Source organism: Rhipicephalus microplus, unplaced genomic scaffold (assembly GCF_043290135.1).
Source record: "Rhipicephalus microplus isolate Deutch F79 unplaced genomic scaffold, USDA_Rmic scaffold_23, whole genome shotgun sequence".
NCBI classification, from domain to species: domain Eukaryota; kingdom Metazoa; phylum Arthropoda; class Arachnida; order Ixodida; family Ixodidae; genus Rhipicephalus; species Rhipicephalus microplus.
The window spans coordinates 2959079-2980686 of record NW_027464596.1 but is presented as its reverse complement, the minus strand read 5'-3'; the positions used below and the strand labels follow the sequence as shown (position 1 = coordinate 2980686).

General features: G+C 45.7%; 1 protein-coding gene across 1 annotated transcript in view; it reads right to left on the bottom strand.

Annotated features, from left to right (window-relative positions):
* Window positions 1–21608, bottom strand: part of LOC119168640 (monocarboxylate transporter 13) — a 155512-nt gene that overhangs the window by 59302 nt on the left and 74602 nt on the right. The window contains exon 3 of the mRNA XM_075883981.1: window positions 7219–7559. Coding sequence (XP_075740096.1) covers window positions 7219–7345 — 127 coding nt within the window. The 5' untranslated portion in view covers window positions 7346–7559. The remainder of the gene's footprint in view (window positions 1–7218; window positions 7560–21608) is intronic.

Below are 21608 nucleotides of genomic sequence, written 5' to 3'. Positions count from 1 at the left end.
TCGCTGGAAGTGCCAAGCGTGCACCAACACTAGCATTGCAGCGTCTTGCCTCGAGAAAGGTATCTCGACGATTTCTGCCGATGCGTCAACTTAGTTTATTTGTTAGAGCAGTGAAGGCATGAGAAAGAGAGAGAGAGAGTGAGAGAGAGAGAGGAAGAATAAAGGGAAAGACCGGGAGGTTAATCAGGCCTGAGCCTTGTTAGGCTACCCTGGACTGGAGAAAAGTAAAGTGATAGACTGCAAGAAAAAGAAAGTACATACTGGGCCGACGCGTACCAGTTTCACGTTTCACATCACAAACGATGAAACAGACGATGAAACGATGAAACAGTTCTTGAGAAAACGCTTCAGCGTTTTCGTTGCCTTAAGGAAAGGGCATCCATTCATGAAATGATATAAGAGCTAAGCACAGTGACAAATCGGTTGAACGTGCCATTAGCCTGTCTTGCTAATGTAATGCAAGTAGAATGTTTCCCGCAATATTGCCTTTTATGTTACGGGTGCACAAACTCCTTATTTAAGGTCTCACGAGAGCCATCACCGGTGATAAGCCTGCCTGAGATACAAAAAAAAAACACAGAAATCGCAGAAAGGCCAATCTAAATTAAGGTATTTTCGTGTTAGCTCCAGATATCCTAAAAGAACGGGACGAAAAAGTAACACGAAAAATGTTTCAAAGTGTTAAGTTTCGTACATAAATGTTGGCCCAGCTAATACACAAAAAAGTCACATAGGTACTGCCGTGCGCCAACGTGATGATATGAAATGTCACATTCATTTATGAAGAAGATGGCCTAACGTAGATCATCTTTTTTTTCGAAAATAAGAAATTAACAAGCAGTGAAGTACATCGCCACAACATGCAAATGATGGTGGATCTAAAGGAAATTTCATGCACGGTACTTCCAAAAAAAAAAGGTAACGAAGTATTGGTTATCAAAAACAACTATCACACAGATACCCCGAGTGATATTAGAAGTAGCCTTCGAAATGCAACCCTGCTGTCACACAAAATACTGCATGTCCTCAGAGACACAATAGATGTCACATCGACACCGTTCCTCAGGTGCACTGTTTCTTTAGTAATTGCTGCTTCGCTGACTTTGCCTCGCTCTGGCATTTGGAGGGCAACCACATCATCCGTCGTCTCCACTTCTCTGCTCGTCTTATTTGTGGCATGAATCAAACAAAACTGTATTGTATACTCTGAACGCCTCGCAAAGGCGAATTCATATTTGAATATTCTGAATAAGTTTGCGCATTTTGGTGTGCGACCTCTGTGTTTCAATGTTAATATAAAGCACATTTCTACATGAGTAAACATGAAGTGCCACATGATACCGTCGGTAACGAAAGCTGGATGACTACGAATGTTTCTACGAATAACCTTCGTTTTGTAGCACAAATTTGTCTGGCTTCAACATGACCATTCCATGCACGGTGATACAAGCGTTACCACTGTTTAAATTTACGCCACATACATCGTGAATTCCACTGGTACATTCGCAGAACTTCTGGCAGCAGTGTTTCTGCTAAATACAGAGCAAGTTTGTTGTATTGGCAGACTGGAAGTGCTTCCTGTACATTTCATCACAGGTAAGAAGCAGCTCTGCCGCCAGATATACTCCTCGGAGCAGCTCTTTCTACTCCGCTGAAAGCGGTGGATTCAGTTGGAAGTCTTCGCGCGCGTGCGCAGAGCGTGGCATGCCACGTGACTTACGGAACGTGCTGCCAGAGCTCGCTCGTTGCCTCTGCGCTTGCCCGTGAAGGCGCAAACGGTGCTTAACGCAAGCAAATCTGGGCATGCACTTCTATAGCTGATGTGCGCTAGCCCAATGCCACCTAGGAAAATAATTAAGGCGTGCTTACTATCCCTGGAATGGCCTCTGACGTCACTCAGTTTTGACACTCGTCTCCTGCCGAGTAGACGAACGCATGCATTCTCCCGCCATTCGAGATCGCAGAATTGTTAAGCCTGACAAAGCCTGTCGTGGAGTCTTCCGGCGACTGCACGAAGATGCGTTTATGAAGTGCTGCGAGGTGATGCGAAGTGCTTTGTTCGCTGAATGTCCGCGTAGCGTACGTCTGCATGCTCTCACAAAGGGGCAGGGCCCAGCTGCGACCGATATTGACAATGTGCCGAAGGTTCCTGTCTTTTCATTAGCGTTCTCTCCGTGATTCGAAGGTATACTACTTGATTTTGAGTTGTTTTTTTAAAGGCACCACCATTAACATGTTCGGTTCTTTCTGTCAAATGATGTGGTGCACGCTTTTGAACTGTCAGCGAAAGCCTTGACATTGAACACTTTTAGATGAGCGGCGCTGGCGTTCACACAGGTGATAACGTATCGTCCCGAGATAGGGCTGGAAACGGCATAGATTTCGTGCTTTTGACCGGCGCATTTGCCAAGATATGGTCTGCTTGGCTTAAATGACGGCGAAATGAAGTAGACGCAGCTTCAAGCTCTGCTCAACCAGCCACGTTTTAGGTTCCGCTGCTCGCACCGCAAACACATCAAAATAAAGCAATAATCGCCGCGAGGCAATGTGTACTTGAAACAGGCTTTATCCCGTGATGGTCGGTAAACATTTCGCTATTTTTTGCGCATAGCAGCTCGGGCTTATTGTAATACCTGCAGTCCTTTTGTTTAGATGAGGGAAGAAGGGCTATAGTACGCGGTGTCACGCATCTGTTATGTATGCTATGTAGTATTTCTTACAGCCGCTCCGATCATTTCCTGGCAATGTCATATATATGCACCATGTGTCTCTAGTACCTTCTCCTAATTTATTGTCCTTGAAATATGTGCTGCTGCTCTTCAACTGAATTTGGATCCTTGTGCATACCTCACTGATTTTCCTGTTTTGTAGCTTCTATAAGTAGGGGCATGTGGAGCAGAATACGTGTGATAAAGCGCTTTGTAAAATATTTTTAGGTGTGTGAGCTTCACTTCAAGCTCGAATACTTTAGGACGAGTACCACGTACACCAATCCGCAAACATGCACAAGAGAACAAACGCACTCATTCAGCAGAGAAAACTGCAGAAGCCTAGCAATTGATAGGAACACTTTGTGTGCATCTACTGAACTGCGTTGTTAAAATTATTCAATAAGGCTTACCTCACTCATTTCGCGTCTTTGTTTGGTCACCAAATTTTACTCTTATAAACAGGTTTCGCATTCGATAACGCACCATATTTTCTTACGTCCGCATGGAATAATAAATGCTTAAAATAAATCACCAACAATTTAAAGCGCAATGTAACCGTTAAAGCAGTACCAATCCAAGCTGTTGTATATATATAAAACTTGCCGCGAATGTATTATCTTTTCATGGAAGACGATGGTGGCAGTAGCTTCCAGCCTCCCATGCGCGCTCACTCAGTCAAGGCGCGTGACGTCACGGTGGCTGTGTGCCGGCCAGATATCTACATGGCGTTGGCTAGAACCCCCCGTGCCATTTGCTCTGGCGGCAGCGTATGTGTTCCAGTGGCAGATTGCCGTCGGTTGCCCTCCGCCGGAGCGGAGTGCTGCGACGCATAGTTTGCCGTCCACTTCTATTCCTCGATTGAAGTTCACGATGGCACATCGTCGCCTCGTATTGTTTGAACACGAAAGAAAAATCTGCTACGCAAACTTTCTGAAGCTGTATTTAAAACTGATGACACAATTTCTCGTTTTACTGATTGGTCGCACAAATGAAAATCAGATTATCCTTTGACAAAGTAGCACTTGAAGGTATCAAACAGCTCCGAACACCAATCATGCGTCATTTCCCCGGTATAATCCGTGAATCTTATCCTTTAACATTCAGACATTCATTCTGTAAAATATATTGTACAAATGGTTCGACTAAACATCACGAACTATATTCTACTAGGAGCTCTAAGATTATATGGGGTGCTGTAAAAAAAAACTAACAGCGGTTGATCAATGTGATCTTGTTCATGTACAAAATAAAAAAAAAGAAACTATATATGAACGAACGCCTAGCATATACACGCGTGCTTAAGTAAACAAATCTCGCGAAAAATAAATTGCCCTTCAGAACGCAAGTCCACAACTATCAATAAAGTCTTGCTGCACGTGCGGTAGTTGTGCTTGTTTTATTCATTATTATAATTCAATATTGCCACAAAAACACAGGAATGCGCTGCAGCTTTTCAGCTACAGTATTTCTTATTTTTAGTTCATCTGTTTTTCTAATGTATGTTTCTATAAAATTTCTCAATAATGAGTTTTTTTGTCAGAAGCCTTCGCATGCCATTATTATTTGGTAAATGAGCTTTTGTAGGCGTACGATGACAGTAACCTGCGCAAATGCAAAATTGTCGTCTTTTTCATAACGAAGTATACTGTCCATAAAGAATGGTTTCTCTGTTTTATCTGTTAAATGAAGCCAAAGTGATCAACAGCGGGAAATGAATGGTAAGTACATTTCTAACCCGGGTTACATCTGTGTTTCTTCATGCTGATTAAACATTACCACAAATCTACGACATAAATAACATTAAATCTTATTATTGCTGTAAAAGTACGATATACATTAACTATATATTTACACTACCGTACGATTTACAATAACGGTAAGTTTTATTGTTACTGTAAATCGCAGATTTACAGTAGAGTAAGTTCGCCTTAACGTTCTCATCTATTAGTTTACTTGAAGAAGTACAATTTGACACTGCATACTTTGCTTCCTAGTCAAGGTTATTCCTTGACATTTAGATTTAGTCAACTTCACAAAATTGCCAGGATAGTATGAATTAGGAAACACTCAATGTACTATATACTACAGGGAGTGTGTACTGAAACTCAGACGCAGTGTGTTACAGTATTGCGCGGGGATGGGCGCCGTTTTTGAGGTTTCGTGCAGCAGAAGACCCATGTTTCCCGCTGTTTTTGCTGTGTTTATGTGAGGGGTGTTGTCTGCTGCTCCCTAGCCCCTCATGTTCTTGTGTGTTGCATCTACAATGCAGTAGCGTTGGAAGCTTCCTCTGCTACTGGGTGCTGTATGCACTGCTACGATTGGCCGGGCAGCAACAGCCTGTCACTACATGTTGACAATGCAACGAATGCAACCTAGCTTTTCGCTATGCCGTATTACTGCAACGAGCGATGCACCCCTGTGACTCGGCAAACTCACTCTCTGATCCCGCGCGCAGCAGGTACATCGTCAAAGTAGCAAAATACGGTGGCTAGCCTTTTTGGCGCTATCTGATGACTACATCAGGACGCGGCAGCATGAAGACACTTACACATGCTCGGAGGTTCATAATTTATTACGTCAAGAGGAGTCTTATGCAGCAACCACGGGTGAAATCGTTCGCTGTCGTCATTGAAAGGCAGGCTTTATACAATTTAGAATCTACATCTACATCTAGAATGCACTGCATGTCAGCGACTGAGCGGTTTTTCAGATGTGAAGCACATTAAGGTCTAGATCTTTCTGGTGTGTAGCGTGTCGACCCTTACTGCGCGTCCTCTCTACTTCTCTATCCTCTCCTACACTCTCCCCCCTTCTCACTTCACATTGCCGACGCAGGAAGCGTCTGATAGCTATTTTTTTTACTGAAGAAACCGACTGCTTGCGCTTCACAACCGTTCACTGGCCACCCCGTATATATAGGCACTGGATCTTGACATCGAAAGTGGTGCCAGTGGGAGATTTATCCTGCGCGTTGTTGAAAAGTAAAAAATCGTACCGTGCGCGTCAAATACTAAAAGCGGACGGCGGGTATCTGTGTAAACATGAGTCTATCTTTCATTGCCCATTAGCAGTGATCGGCATGTGCCACTATGAAACACCAGTACATCCCTGCGTGCTTTATGCCTCCCATGATTTCTCTCCTGCCGCAATGCCACAATGAGCGCCAGTGTAGGCGTTAACACCTGCTGCTTCGCATCACAAATGATTTCATTTAGCGGAAAAAGGTGTACTTTTTTATAGCTATCCATAAAGTTAGTGATAGGACAAGGTATGAATCGTCATTGTGGTGCCCAGCCCACAATGTGGTGCCCAGCCCTTGTCGCTGTTCACTAGATCGACAACCAAGTTACCAATATGTTCTTCGTGCTTTTCACGCCTGAGGTCGCGCTCGTAGCAGTTGCTTGTGTAAGCTAAAGAGCGATTTAACTCTACGTCACTGTGCTATTCCGACTCTCGTAAGCATTAAAGGAAAACGCGCTGGTATCGTGACTGATGAAAGTTCACAGAGAAGTTCTTGAATGTAAACGTTCGACAGATGTCTGTCTGATTGGGTATGAAAACTGGGAAATGATTCAAACTCCAATCAAAATTGCGCTCAACGGCAAAACCAGAAAGAGAGAAAGAGAGAGAGAGAGAGAGGTCGTCATTAACCACCCCACGAGTGATTTGAAAACTCCGATGCTACGCAGCCGCAGTCCCCCCTGAAAAAGGAACGAAGCCGATTCCGAAACGTCGGGGTTTTTCATGTACCGTTAGTAGGAGTTTAAATCATTTTCCAGAGGAGTTGTGTGCGCGCGCTTCACAAGCATATCTCATTGATGCGTGCTCACACGCTAAAGCAGCGCGGCCTGCAAACTCGGTAACCTGACACCTATTCGTTCAGGTCTTCGTTACGAATTCTGCTCATTCAGAGCTCTGTACCTAAACGACAGCTGAGCATTCTTGGCGCACTGTTCTAGTTTAACCTTCGGGCGCACTGCCAAGAAGCCTCATTGCGAAATTCCGTTGCAACATTTCGTCATTGAGCGTACTGTGTGGTGGGAGCAACTGAAAACTGCGCTGTTGACAATACAGTTAATTCTTTGAGCAACCAGCTGCATTTGCCTGGGCATTTTTGCAAGTGCGTACAGTACGCAGTAGTCGAGGACACTTCCAACGCCCCACTGTTGCAAATGCAACAAGCGAGAAAACAAAAAGCCAGGAGCGCCACACACCACCCCTGCCGTAAATCCAGCAAACACGAAAGCGAACTTGGTTCGTCCGCTGCGTTAAAATCTCAAAATTTGCACTGGGCCTGACGCACCGCAGCGCCACCTTGTGGGCGAATTGCACTATTCCTATCTATCACTTGAATTCAAGCATTTTAGCATGACATCACACCTTATCTCACCTCTCAAATTAGTGCTGTTGCTAACAATCAAGTGTGCCCAACTTCATGACATTAACGCCGAACCCTCCTTTCCTTAAACTACATACATGCATTGTCTCTATAATTCGAGAAACTCACCTCGTTTCTCCATTTTAGCGCACTCGGGTGGGCCAACTTGTAATGGTGAACGCCGAGGTCCTAAATAGTCAGCGGACATAGGAAGACACTGGCTCGGAACAGCCAGATCTGAGTTTTCGGCTCCCATTGTATGGACAGTGCTTTGATTTGCAACGGGTTAGAGAGTTTGATGATAGCTTGAAAACCACGGCATAAGTAGGGCAGCAGGAATGAAAAATCTTCTCCCTTCTTTTGTTTCACGGCTGGCAGGGGCTTTCCCTATGCAGCTGGTGGGTCCGTCGACGCAGGCAATGTCACAATACCGGCACAAACCAGGCAGCTCCAGAGCACGGCGCCAGCACCTGTGGGGCGACATGAGATGAACTGCCTGTTGCAGGTGTGTCGCGTTACATGCACTGAGCTTCGCAACGGCGCAAAGAGATGACAGCCAGGAAATCAACAAAGAGCCGAGAATAAAAAAGATAAGCGCTCCTCCACATTTTACGTGAAGCTAATCATGTGATACTGCCTGCGTTTGCGTTGATTGCTCTCGAGTTCTTTGTGCCACGAAACGGAGTCTTGCACTCTGTGGACGCAGTCTCGCCTAGAGATAGTGCGAGATTAGGCACGCAGTCAAATCATTTATATCACCGAGGCTTACAACTTTGATATACGGACCAACAATTTTGTTGACGTAAACGCGGAGTACTAAAGTTGTAATAACTTCTGGCAGGCAGTCATACTGAAGTATGACTTCAGAACACAGCCGAGAAATCGTAATAAATTGAAATCCTTCAGAACACTGAGGCTGTTTAACGAATGAATAAGGTGGATAGTCATTGTGGTGATGTAAGCAAAACGGAGCAGGAGCGCTGAATTAGCACGCCTTCGTTAGTACAGTAACCTTCGAAGTTTAATTAGGTGTATGGCGTGAGGCTACTTAGCGTAAATTATAAATCGTTTCCTATTAACTTAACTTTTTAGCCAGCTGCTTCCCAAAGAATGTTTGCAAGCTTGTGCAAGCATGCTTCATGTCGTATATTTCTTGTATAATGTCACGGGGTCATGACGAGGCCGAATACAGGAGACTTTGTGTTGGAATTTAACTGTTTATTTGGGCAAACCTGTGCCCGGTAAACGGAAAGTCCGATAACAGTAGCAGTCTTCAACTGATAGCGGCAAAAGGAGCGTCGGCCGCCGATCAACTACTGACCAGCGGCGAGGCGCGTCGGCATTTATACTCTTGCCGTCGAATGTTCTAGCATTATCACTGGTGGTGGCGTAGGTTCCAGAATAATCTGTACAGTTCGCAGAGTAGGCGTGATCTTATCGAAATGATCTACTACAGTCCGGAAGCTTCTCGAAAACTGCAGCGTGGTTTACGCTGACAATTTTGTTGTGTTTTGGGACGATAACAAAACTTGGGAAATGAATCGTGGCATTGCCCCCCTCTGAAAAAAGGCATCGTCCCGATGCTTTAACTAAAGCTGAAGGTACAACATTTATGCAATAAAGTACAATGAATAAATTACGATACAATAATAATACAAAAAACACTGTTTCAGTTTGTTAACGCGCATGAAACGGCTTGAGGCGCGCGACATGGACGACTTCAGGTCGCGATCGGCGTCGTTGAGAGTTCCTGATGCCGTCGGGGACAACCTCGCAATCAAGTGGGCCAAGACGTTGAACCACCCTGTACGGTCCGAAGTACCGTCTCAAAAGCTTTTCACTTAGTCCACGTCGGCGTATCGGCATCCACACCCAAACACGTTCACCGGGCTGGTATTCCACGAAGCGTCGTCGAAGATTGTAACGGCAGCTGTCGGTCGTCTGTTGATTCTTGATACGGAGACGCGCGAGTTGTCGCGCTTCCTCGGCACATTGAAGGTACTCACTCACATCGAGGTTTTATTCGTCGGTGACGTTGGGTAACATGGCATTGAGCTTCGATGCCGAGCTCCTTTCGTAGACCAATTTGTATGGAGATATCTGCGTCGTCTCCTGCACCGCCGTGTTGTATGCGAAGGTCACGTACGGAAGAATGGCGTCCCACGTGTTGTGTTCGACATCGACGTACATTGCCAGCATGTCGGCGATCGTCTTGTTAAGCCGTTAAGTGAGGCTGTTGGTCTGTGGGTGGTACGCTGTCGTCCAGCGGTGGTTTGTCTGGCTGTATGCCAAGATCGCTCGACTTAAGTCGGCAGTAAATGCCGTTATTCTGTCGGTGAGAAGGACCTCCGGGGCGCCGTGACGTAGGACGATATTTTCGACGAAGAACTTAGCTACCTCGGATGGACTGTCTTTGGGAAGGGCTTTTGTCTCGGCGTAGCGGGTGAGGTAGTCGGTAGCTACCACGATCCACTTGTTTCCGAACGTCGACGTCGCGAACGGCCCCAGTAGGCCCATACCAATCTGCTGAAAAGCTAAGCAAGGTGGTTCAATTGGCTGCAGAAGTCCCGCTGGCCTTGTCGGCGGTGTTTTGCGTCGCTGACAGTCCCGGCATGTCCTCACAAAACGAGTGACGTCGGTGGTAAGACGTGGCTAGTAGTATCTTTCTTGTATCCTCGTGAGCGTGCGAGAAACACTGAGGTGCCCTGCCGTCGGATCGTCGTGCAGGGCCTGCAGGAGTTCTCGTGGCAGAGCTGAAGGCACCACAAGGAGGTACTTGGCTTGAAGCGGTAAGAAGTTTTTCTTTTGGAGAAGGCCGTTTCGCAGGAAGAACGACGCAAGTGCGCGCTTCAATACCTTTGGGACTTCGGTGGTCCTGTCTTCGAGGTATTCTATTAGGGCCTTAAGTTCCGGGTCGGCCCGCTGTCGTTCAGCGAAGTCGTCGGTAGTTATTGTTCCTAAGAAGAAGTCGTCATCCGGGTCGTCGGGTTGTGGTTGGTCGACAGGCGCACGACAGAGACAGTTGGCGTCGGAGTGTTTCTTGCCGGACTTGTAAATGACAGTAATGTCATATTGTCACGGGGTCTCAGGCTCCAAGGTGAAGTCTCAGGCTCCAAGGTGCGAGGCGACCTGAAGGGTTCTTCAAGGTGGCTAGCCAACACAAGACGTGGTGGACGCTCACAACGTTTAAGGGCCTGCCATAGAGGTAGGGGTGAAATTTCAACGTAGCCGAGATGATGGCGAGGCACTCCTGTTCTGTTGTGGAATATTTGGCTTCTGCTTCGGATAGCGATCGGCTTGCGTAACTGATACCCCTTTCAAGTCCGTCCGCCTTCTGCACAATAACGGCGCCAAGACCTACACTGCTTGCGTCAGTGTGTATTTCTGTCTCGGCGAATTCGTCGAAATGGGCAAGTGACAGAGGCGTCTGGAGGCGATGTTTAAGCTACTGGAAAGCGTGTTCCTGTGGCGTTTCCCACTTGAACTCCACGTCGGCTTTGGTAAGGCTAGTGAGAGGATCGGCAATGCGGGCGAAGTTTTTCACGAACTGCCTATAATAGGCGCACAGGCTTAGAAATTGGCGCACCGCCTTCTTGTCAGTGGGCGGCGGGAAGTCAGCGATGGCGGCTGTTTTCCGTGGATCAGGACAAACTCCAGACTTCCTAATAACGTGCCCAAGAAACAAGAGCTCCTCGTACGCAAATCTACACTTTTCTGGCTTCAGCCTGAGTCCGGACGTCTTGATGGCTTGAAGTACAGCTTCAAGGGGCCGAAGATGCTCGTCGAAACTCGAGGAAAACACGACGACGTCGTCCAAATACAAAACGCAAGTCTGCCACTTTAATCTTCCAGTACTGTATCCATAACGCGTTGAAAAGTTGCAGGCGCTGAGCAAAGACCGAAAGGCATCACCTTAAACTCGAAGAGGCCATCCAGTGTTATATGAACGCCGTCGAATGTTCTAGCGTTATCACTGGCGGTGGCGTAGGTTCCAGAATAATCTGTACAGTTCGCAGAGTAGGCGTGATCTTATCAAAAAGATCTACTACAGTCCGGAAGCTTTTCGAAAACTGCAGGTGGGGTTTGCGCTGAGAATTGTGTAGTCTTTTGGGACGATAACAAAACTTGGGAAATAGAACGTGGCATTGCCCCCCTCTGAAAAAAAAATTTGCCGTCACGCAGTATATTAGCGCAAACATGAATAAAGCGCATCCTACGAATGTAAACTCCCTTTTTCGTATGTTTGTTTGTGTGGTCCGCACATTGGCGAGAGCGGTAGACTGTTTTGGAGAGAAAAAATGTGGCGGTTTCAGTACGCTTCTTGATCTCCAAAAAAAAACGACAAAGCTGTGGTCAGTCGTCAGTCTAGCTTGGATGTTGGCAGCGAATAAATAGGTAAACTTTTGTTGAAGTATTTTTTTTTGGGACCCCCTTTTGTATAACGTATTTGAGTTCCAGAAAGGAAAGAGACGCACGCCGAAATTGAGAGCACCTGCAAAACCATAGCGCCGTTCTTTTAACAAGTCCCCTCCCTCTCAAACAAACCCCCCAGGTGGCGGAAATTTCCGAAGCCCTCCACTACGGCGTCTCTCATAATCATATAGTGGTTCTGGGACGTTGAACCCCACATATCAATCAATCAATCCCTCTCAAACGATAAAAAAAGACGGACGCGCATTGCCTCCTTGGTTAATCTGCTCGCAAACCATCAGCTCTAACAGTATCTTCTGTTTAACACATGATGCATTGCAACACTTTATGTAATGTGTTTGATCTTTCAACATGGATCGTTCGCTGTGAGAAATAAGCTATACCTAAATAATGGATGCAATCTCATTTGGACATAAACCCTTATGTAGCATCAAGATTTCCATTCACCCTATCTATTCGTCACATAAAACAGCACCAGCTCGGTGACGATAGCTGCTAGGAGAGTTGACCGCAAGTGAACGAAAGGAATTTCAAAATCGCCACAATAATGTTATTAGAATCCGCAGAGCCCAGTAACCTGGTAGAGGATTCGGATATTTCATATATAATTGCTCCACAGTCTTTTTCGAGCAATCAAGTGCCAAACGAAGTGGTGGATACCTATCAGGCCATTCTTACTCAGCAGATCCGATCGCGTGTTCCACCGCGTATCGGCCGAGTGGAAGACGATGTGATGATTACACTACTTCAGCAATGCCTACAGCTGTCTTTGCATAGAAATGGCTATCATATAAGAAAATGACGGAGAGCATAAGCCGGAATATTTTTAGCCACCGGTGGTTCTTTAACGTGCACTTAGGTCCAGGCACACACGTCACGTGATCTAATTTGTGGTGTAGCTGCTTTATTTCAATACAGGAATTGGTGGACGTCTGCGTACATAGCTAGAGGTGTAAACTAAAGAACACCTGATGGTACAATTTTCTCGAGTCTTCCACTATGGCGTTCTACATAGTTATAATGTGGAATTGCCCCGTAAACCCCAACCAATATTTTTACATTAGGTCTAAGCAAACGGGCTCCTAGCATAGTGCCTTAATAGAAATACTGTCGCAGCAACAAGATCCGATTCAGCGACCCTATTTAGGTCAGCAAAGGCGCTTCTTGATATTACTTTTTTTCTTCCGTGTTTGTCGCGACTACGCAGAGTACTGCACTTATTGACCAGATAGCAAATTTTCATTGAATGTTATTTGTGGAACAATTTAGTTAACTTTTCCTTCATTACAAAGTTTACAAGTTTGCATGACCTGTCAGATAATAGGTCGAGTGCCAACAAAACGTCTCTCGAAAGAAAATGCTACTATCAGCGTAAACGGACGTGGTGCCACCATCAAAATACCGAATGCTTAAATCAAAAAGAGCTTTCTTTATTGATGTGTCGCACTTTAGGATTGGCTCAATTTTCTTCTGGTGAATAACTATAACATCAGCGCATTTTGTGAATATGGGCCTTGATGCTGCTCACTTGTAAATATTATTTCGCAAGTGTTGCGTATTTTAGCCCTTATTGCAGCGAAAGCAGTTATGAGAACACAACACGGGTCGCGAGCGCCGTTGTTGCCCGCTGCCGCTGCGCCGGAGTCCATAACCACTGGCTTGCAAATGAATAGATGGATGAAAAACTTTATTGGGGTCCTGAAAGATGCAACCCCCGTTATATAGGGTTGGGATCGCGGACCGCTCGCAAGTAGCAATGGGGAAGCCAAGCCCCACCGCCACATCTGGGCCTTCTGGACAGCCTTGAGTAGTTGTATGAGAACAGGACTCGTGAGAAATTAATGAAAGGAATTTAAGGAATTTCTCATTTTTCCCTCTTAAAGAGGGGCACCTCCAGAGCATGTGGTTAAAAGCACTGCGATTGTGCCAGTACGGACGAAGTTCCTAATCATCGGAGTAATGGCAATAGGCCACGAGGCTAGGATACATTCTCGTCTGAAACATGCGAAGACAGATTGCTTGTGGCCTAGACAACGTTTCCTGTGGCATTGGAAAGGACCTAACGCGTACTTGATAGTGCTTTGTGATCTCGTTCAAAGCAGTCAAAATGCCCCTAAAATGAAGGTTTGGAGCTGATTCTTCTGTCTGAGAAGCACAAGTCTTGGCGTGGTAAGTGAAGCCTCGCGCCTTGGAGTGGGCTAGCTAGTTGACATTGGGAAGGCTCACCTTCAAGCCAAGGTGAGCAGAAAACCATATAATAGTGTGGTGGGTGAGTTTTTTGTGAGCGAGAGCTCTAAAAACTTCCTTGCACACGCAACCAGAAGCGAAGGCCCTAGCAGTGGATTTAGAATCCGTATAAATATCAGTCCTTTGTGGATCAAGGAGAGCTAGTGCAATGGCCGTATCTACTGCTTTGTAAAAAGAAGTGGTTCCAACAGACGCTTAGGATAGAATTTGACCCTTAGTATCTACGGACACTACTGCGAAGTGACCGGAAACGCCATACAGGGCAGCATCAACAAAGCATGAAGCAGACGAGTGGGTGTGAGCTTGAGCGAAAAGAGAGAAGGCTCGAGCGACATTCCTCCCACGTTGCACTGTGTATGCATATTTCGTGGAAGGGGACACACTTTAATGCGAGAGCGTATATAATCATCAAGTGCGTATTTTACACTTCGAGCGTCAAGGCGTCGATTCCAGTGCCAACCAAACTTTTTCTCCCCGCTGGTGCGATCGAAAGCCTGGCAACCTGTGCCGTTTGTTGAGCCTCGATAGCTTCTTCAAGCGTGTTGTGCACTCGATGTTTCATAAGGTTTTCAGGGCTTGTGCGCATAGGAATGCCAAGAAGTTTCCTGATGCTTTTTCCTATGAGAATGTACAATTTATTTCTCTCATGGAGTTGCTATATGGGCACAGATGCGTCAAAGCTTATGTGGCTCATCAAGAATGCACGTAAAATTCTGAGGAGGTTGTCCTCTCGAAGACCACCCCGACTGTTGGAAATACGGGAGATTAGTCAGATTACCCCTTCCGCCTTCGAAGTCAGACGGTTGATCGTGCCAACGTTTTATCCATTAGCCTCGCTAATCATGCTCAGTATGCGTATGAAGTCCACCCTTAGAATATGCTTCCCTGATGCCGTGTGCAGCGTAAGGTCGATGTCGGCGAGTGGTTGCCAGTTTTTGGGTTCGTGGGTCAATACAAGAGAACTTCCGACTTCGACGTCAAGTGCTTGAGGCCCATTTCATTTATGTAGACTTCAATACAGTCGGTCGGCCTCTTGAAGAGAGCTCTGCACAAGCCCTCTGAGATACCGACACTTCATATAGCAATGTCGACCGCGTAGATGGCGAACTTGATGCCTTCTTGGTTAGAGAGCTCGGCAGAAGGCCGAACACTGCAATGGTAAACAGCAGTGGGGAGAAAACTCAGCGCTGCAGAGTGCTGAAGGAACAGACATCATAAGGCTTAGACTTGAAATTCCCTAGCTGTATAGTGGCTTTTCTATTTCTGACGAATGAGCTGGTGAACTTCTGAAAGTTGGCTCTTAAGTTGAGACAAGAGATGGGGGCAAGTATGTGGGAGCGCGAGACATTGCCAAAGGCCTTTTTCAAGATCGAGTCCGACAGTGGCTCTAACGTCTTTCGTCTCCTGATCTATGATGTGACGCTTCAGTATTTTCATAACGTCCTGAGTAGATAGGTGTTGTCTAAAACCTATCATGTTGTACAGGAACAGGTTAGTCTTCTCTATGTGCTTCAATATTTGATTGTTGATGACTTGCTCGGCCACCTTGCCTTGACAAGACGTCAGTGAAATGTGTCGTAAGTTGCTAAGACTGGGACTCCAGCCAGGTTTAGGTATGAGAACAACCGACATAATTTTCCAATACTCAAGCAAAGTCACCGTCTACCAAACACGATTGATTTCCTTGGTGAGGATGGTAACCGAGTCATCGTCTAAGTTGCGTAGTGTCTTCTTTGCCATCCCGGGCTGGAGTTCCCATTAGGATTGTTTAATGTGGTCCGTACCTCTGCTTCTTGGAAAGGCTTGTCCAATTTGAAGGCTCGTGATCCCATGTATTGCGCGTAGCTAGAAGGAGGCCAGGTTTTATCCAAAGGGAAGTATATCTGTGCCAGACACTCCGTTCTTTTCGTGTCCAATTCAACGTTCCTTTCTGAGTGGAGTATTTGTTCTACCAAGCACGTCTAGTTCGATTTAGATTTTGTCTTCTGCAGCACATGTTTGAGTAGGTTTAATTTTCCCTCAAATATCATCTGACCATCCACCGTGCTGGAAATCTCATTCATATGCTGTTTTTCTAGCGTCTGATAGTGAGCGGCTATTTCCTGCTTAAGACTTGCAATGCGTTTTCGCAGTCTTCGATTCAAACGGTGTGCTTTCCACCTGGCAAGGAGGGCGCTTTTAGCCCAAAGAAGATGGGCAAGCCTGCTATTCATTTTATTGAACGGAATATCAGTCTCTATTGTTTTGGTGGCCGACTTGACATCTTCGACCAGCTCAGACAGCCACTTGCCGAAATTTGGTGGGTCATTCTTATCCTCTGCGATCTCCGCTCTGATATTATGGAAGAGGTCTCAATGTATGAATTTGAAAGCTTTAGGGAGCACTGCCTGAATTTGTAATGTACTCAAAATACAATGACCGCTCCCCAAGTCCTCACCCAAGTTTAACCATGATTCCTCCCCCGGGGTAAAGACAAAGGTGAGGTCGTGGGTAGTGTCCCTAGAGCGAAAATTCCCAGTACGGGTAGAAAACGGGGGGTCAGTGACCAAAGTCAGATTCAGATTCGATACTGCTTGCCAGAGCTCGGCTCCCTTAGAAGTGGTGCGAGGGTAGCCCCAAGCACGATGAGGTGCGTTGAAATCTCCCGCTATCACTATGGGTGCGTCCACTTTCTTAGCGATATGACATAACTCGAATGACATAACTCTTCTTAAGCTTTATTTTCCTATCGTACTAGGTGCGGCATAAATACCACGACCCCTGACAGGCGTGTCCCGAAGCCCCAACTGCTGCGTCACAGCGCAGCATTTTAGGCACGCTTACTGAACAGAAAGCGCTTATAAAACAAAAACGAACGCTGCGCTTTACATCAAATTTAGACAAATATTGCAGTGTAAAATGAAGAGGGCAATCAGGAGGACAATAGACGCAAGAACAACAAGAAAGAAGGCAGGGAGATTACTCAGGCCATGTAGGCAACGTGGTTAAGTAATTGCGCACTCGTGTTGTCACCCGACTCTAGGTCGGTAGGAACTTTAATAACAGAGTTGAGGGATGGAGAAAATCGGGGGAGTTGCACAATGATCTTCATTGTACTTCGGTCAAACACAGCGCTGACTATAATCAAGGGAAAAAACAAACAAAATACGAAACTGGCGGCGCCTAGGTATTCAAGATATAGAAGAACAACCAACGCGGCTTGTTTATTGAAAATCAATATGCATTTACAGGCACACTAGATGTATTACTATGTGGTTACAGTTTATCCTTAACATCGAAGGCCTGTCCTATATGTATATGGCAGAAATTAAGGAATTGTCACCGTAGGGCAACGAAGACTAGAAGAACTATGAAGCTGGCTGGCCTTTCATTTTTTTAACTCGAAGGTGTTTTATGACGGGGTCCCCTGAAAACTTGACAACGACTTCAGTGACGTCGAAAAATCACAGCATATCCCCGGAATGAATGATGATGAGTGGGGTGAAGCATTCATCTATCCATCCGTGCTTCTGTTCGTGCGTCCATTGGTCCGTTCATCCATCTCCTGACCACTTCAAGTACCGCCATATCGGTTCTTTTTATCATATATTCATCACATAGAAATACCGCCGTCCAGCCGACAATTCAAGGAATAAACAAGAGTATGTACCACATTTCTGTTTTCAGCGCTTTGTTAACACCGAGAGCGTGATAACGACGCTGTGCTACGTTTTTCTTAACATGTGGACATGCGAATAGGTGCCCGAGGGTGGCTATCTGCCACTGGTATGCGGGTATGTGCCACAGAATACGCACTACGACAACGGGGGACGCACAAGCCACGCCATAAAAAGCTTCACCCCTAAAAAATATGCACAATCACAAGACAAACTTTTGTAATAGCAGTAATCTAACAACGACTTCTAGGTCAGCGACAACAGATGCCAGGCACGCTATTCACTGTACCTCGGATAGACATTTTGTAGGCATTAAAAACAAACTATTTATTGCTACCACTCTCATCTAAGATTGCGTTTGGAAAGTGAATTGACGCATCAAGGCCATGGCATCCACGATTAGTTCCTTCCGTCGTTTTTACACGTTAGTCTTACTCGATGCGTCTTTTGTACATAACTATCAAAAATGTTTTTGCATCATTATACAAAAGGACAAGTGCAAACTAGTGAGCGCCTTAATACACCTCCAGGTTGTGACCTTGTCCGAAGCGTCGGCATCGCTCATGAAGTCTATCGATAAAAAAAACATAGTTGATGCCTTCATAATAGGAATCAGTAAAATACGAAAGTATGGTGTCACATCACAGAAGTAGTTTATGGTTTAGTGTTCAAGTATATAAAACAGCAAGCGTAATGTTTATTGGTGTTTGACAGCTTTAGCACTGCTCAACTTGAATGCATACACGTTGCTGCTTGGTCACACATCTCCATTCGGTGAGTATCGTTCATCATCAATGATTAAAAAAACCCTTGTGGTCATAGATGCATGTGGTGGCTGTTGTAGTTAAGGTTGAGAGCGAAACCAGAGCAAACGATGTGACAGCGACAAGAGCGTGACTGACTGGACGCCAAACATCAGGTCGTCTACTCGTGGCATGTCCGAGCTAAAACACCACTGCGCGACGAAAGGAAGGCAACGCATGTCCCGACGTCTTCCCTCTGGTCGGCCGCGATTGTTAGCGGCGAGTTAACACCGGACGAAGCCAATGCGCGCCACTTAACGGTCCGGTGTGAATGGATGCTACGAGCGACGCCGATGTCTTCAGTAAAGTTGCCATTTGGTTGTTTGCTAAAGCGTTGACAAATTTTTAGTTCTATCGAAAACGCGCCGAATGGGCAGGACGCTTACAAACGACGTTTTGAAGTAACTAATGTTGAATACCATAGTCATAATGCATTATTGCGCTTTAACAAGAACGCTCTGAGAGAACAGTGGTAGGTATGAAAGGCTTATTTTTTTAAAGAATGCTGAGTATATGGCGATGGCGACGTGGATAGCATTTCCGGCATCTGTTGTTGCGAACCCAGAGTCATAGGCTCGAATCCTATTGATGAATTTTTTTTCTTGTCTTCCAATCGTGCTTATGTTTCCTCGTCACTTCCCTGATGGAAATATGTCACAGAAATCTTGATGAACCAGGGCATGAAACACTTCCGTGTTTAAAAAATGGCCACGTATCTGCGTGCTTTACTGCAAATGTCGTCGAAAGACGATAGTCTTCTGCCGGCCGTACTACATGAATCTTGGGCCCACCCGCATAGATATGGCACTGCGTGAGATATAGACGCCATGTCGCAATGGCTTCGGCAAACATAAGCTTGTGTTGAACCCAGGACCCCTGCCAGACTACAGCACCATATCGTCGATAGAGGGCTGTTTCATGCTTAGCGTCACGTTTTCAGCGCAGCCTAAGAAACACTAGGATGTTTTGAATTACGTGCCTACCTATTCTGTAGTGAAGGAGACCACTACCCAATATTTACTTTGTGATGTTGCGCGTCAAATATGGGTAATGATTGCTCATTGATCGACAATGGTAACCATTATGAATGCAGCCATCAGTTCAAGACGGCTGGGCGTTGAGCAAGTGCTTACACTTTGGCCTGGGGAGTGAGGTTTGAATGGCGTCACAGACAGCTAGCCGGTAAGACGGACAGACAGACACGGCAAAATTTGTGCGTTCAAGTGTAGCAAGAAATACTTCAATAAAAGATCTGGAACGCGTCAGCTTTGCGTATATCTGAACACCACGTTGCCCACTTACGCTCACCCTGCGAGAAATCACAACGGGCCAACAGGGAAAACACAACTAGCAATGCGTTTTGCTCTAATTGGGCATCGGTGTTCAATAGGTTTCACATGCCGTGAGTAGGCGACCTTAGCCCAAGTTTGGCGTACAATAAGTCATGCTCTTCTGGCTGTCACACCCCTTTGTTTGGTGCTGCTCTCACAGCTGACTAGCACAGCTACCACAGGCGTTCATGACCAGAAGAATATGTTTATTCATTATTCATTAACGTCAGTCATCGGGATGGAGATGTGCCACTAAGCCTCAGCGTGGGTGAATAAACGTTCAACAGTGCTTTGTCAAACCCCGACAGATGCTGTGCAAGGTCTTTTATATCAATGTGCAATAAGGCATCAAAATTACTTCTATTACGACACGTTTTGCATTCATGTTATACCGATTGCAATGATGGAGGGATCAACAATGTTTTTTATTCGTCTGTTCCGTTCTTTCTTTTTATTTCAGTTTTTCTAGGTCGTTTCTTTTCTTTTTTGTTTATATATTTTGCTCTATCTCGCTAAATTTATCTCTCTCTCCCTGTTTGTTTCTCTGTCTCCCTGTATAGACCCTTTTCGAAAAAGGGCACCCCTAGCACCACGGACGTGAACTACAGTCTGCCGCCATGGTGAGGGCCCCGCAGTAGACGACGCAGGCTGTCTGTCTCAGTGACGCTGATGCGCGTTTTTGCAGCACACACAGACACCTTTTACGTTCCTGTAGGACGCGGAGCGCGTTGGGAAAGCACGCCAATGAGGGTCTCTTGCAGGTCGGATCTATGCATTTCCTGTCTTAACAAGCCAAACGGCTCGTCCAACCCGTTGAAGTGTACAAAGTATTGCTTATTGTGCAGCGGAAGCAGCTGACAAAGCTTATCGGAGAGTACTAGGAGCTCGTTCAAACTCCAAAGTGGTGCGATTGCAGCGGATGATACGGAGAACTAGCCACTAACACGAACATGACAGCACTCACGCATTTGACGGCTTGCTTTCTTAGCCCTCATGATGACGCTAGCTATCGCACGGTCCTTCGCGCAGCGAAACTGACGAAAACCTCACCATCAGGTGGCGTATTTATGAAAAGGGTCTATAAGTCTCTGCTGTTTCGATCTCATTCTTTCTGTTTTTTTTTCTTTGTACACGTTCTGTCATCTGTGCGAGTAGCTGCATTTCACCTAGGACAAATCGGCACAGTGGTAGAGCGGGCTCACGTGTGCCGGGAGCGAAGCAGAAGGTGACAAAAATGCACAGAGCACGTGCCGTTCAAGCTTTGCTTTGCACACGCTTGGCGCAGCTGTGCCAGGGGCTGAGTGACACGAGATGCACATAAAGTAGAGGGCATTCATGATGAAGATTGTCTTTGTTAGCACCTCGTAGTGACACCTAAAGCTCAATAAGCTTCTTTGTTAAAAAATAACAGTGGTGTTAACATTACAACATCTGATGTAATTGAGGTGCATACAGTAAACGAAGAACATTTTTCAAGTAGGAATTATGTTTAGGATAACTGCAAGTTGAGCGTAGGTTCATAATAAAATAAGCGCCAAAACGTATGAACACCCAAAAAGGACACCGGATGAGCGCTTATGTCAAGGACCTATGTCCTGCTTAAATATATTGTCAGATGGCAAAACGTCCTATGAATGGACGATTGTACAGATTGGCAAAAAATGTGAAGCGCACTCAGACTCACTCGTTCTATTTTTTTTTTCATGGTGACTCAGAAGGAAGCTTGAGTTCGTTAGCGCATAATAAGCATTGCTGTCTGCGTGTATGTGCATTTTAACACCAGTATCTCCTACAATCGGCGCCCTACTAGGGGCCGTTTAATGCCGTACTTTCAAACACGTGAGATTAGTGGTTTAAATCCTGTAACGGGCTGTTTATTCCAAGATATGACTCACACAAGCAGTTTTTCACAATAACTAATATTTCGGGGAAAGGAAGGGGGGTTGAAATTCAAGCCTCGGATTAAAATATACGGATGTGGCGTACGAGTGCTAGCGTGCTGAACTATGTGGGAGCAAACAAGAGTAGATTCGAGTATGTACGTGTGCTGT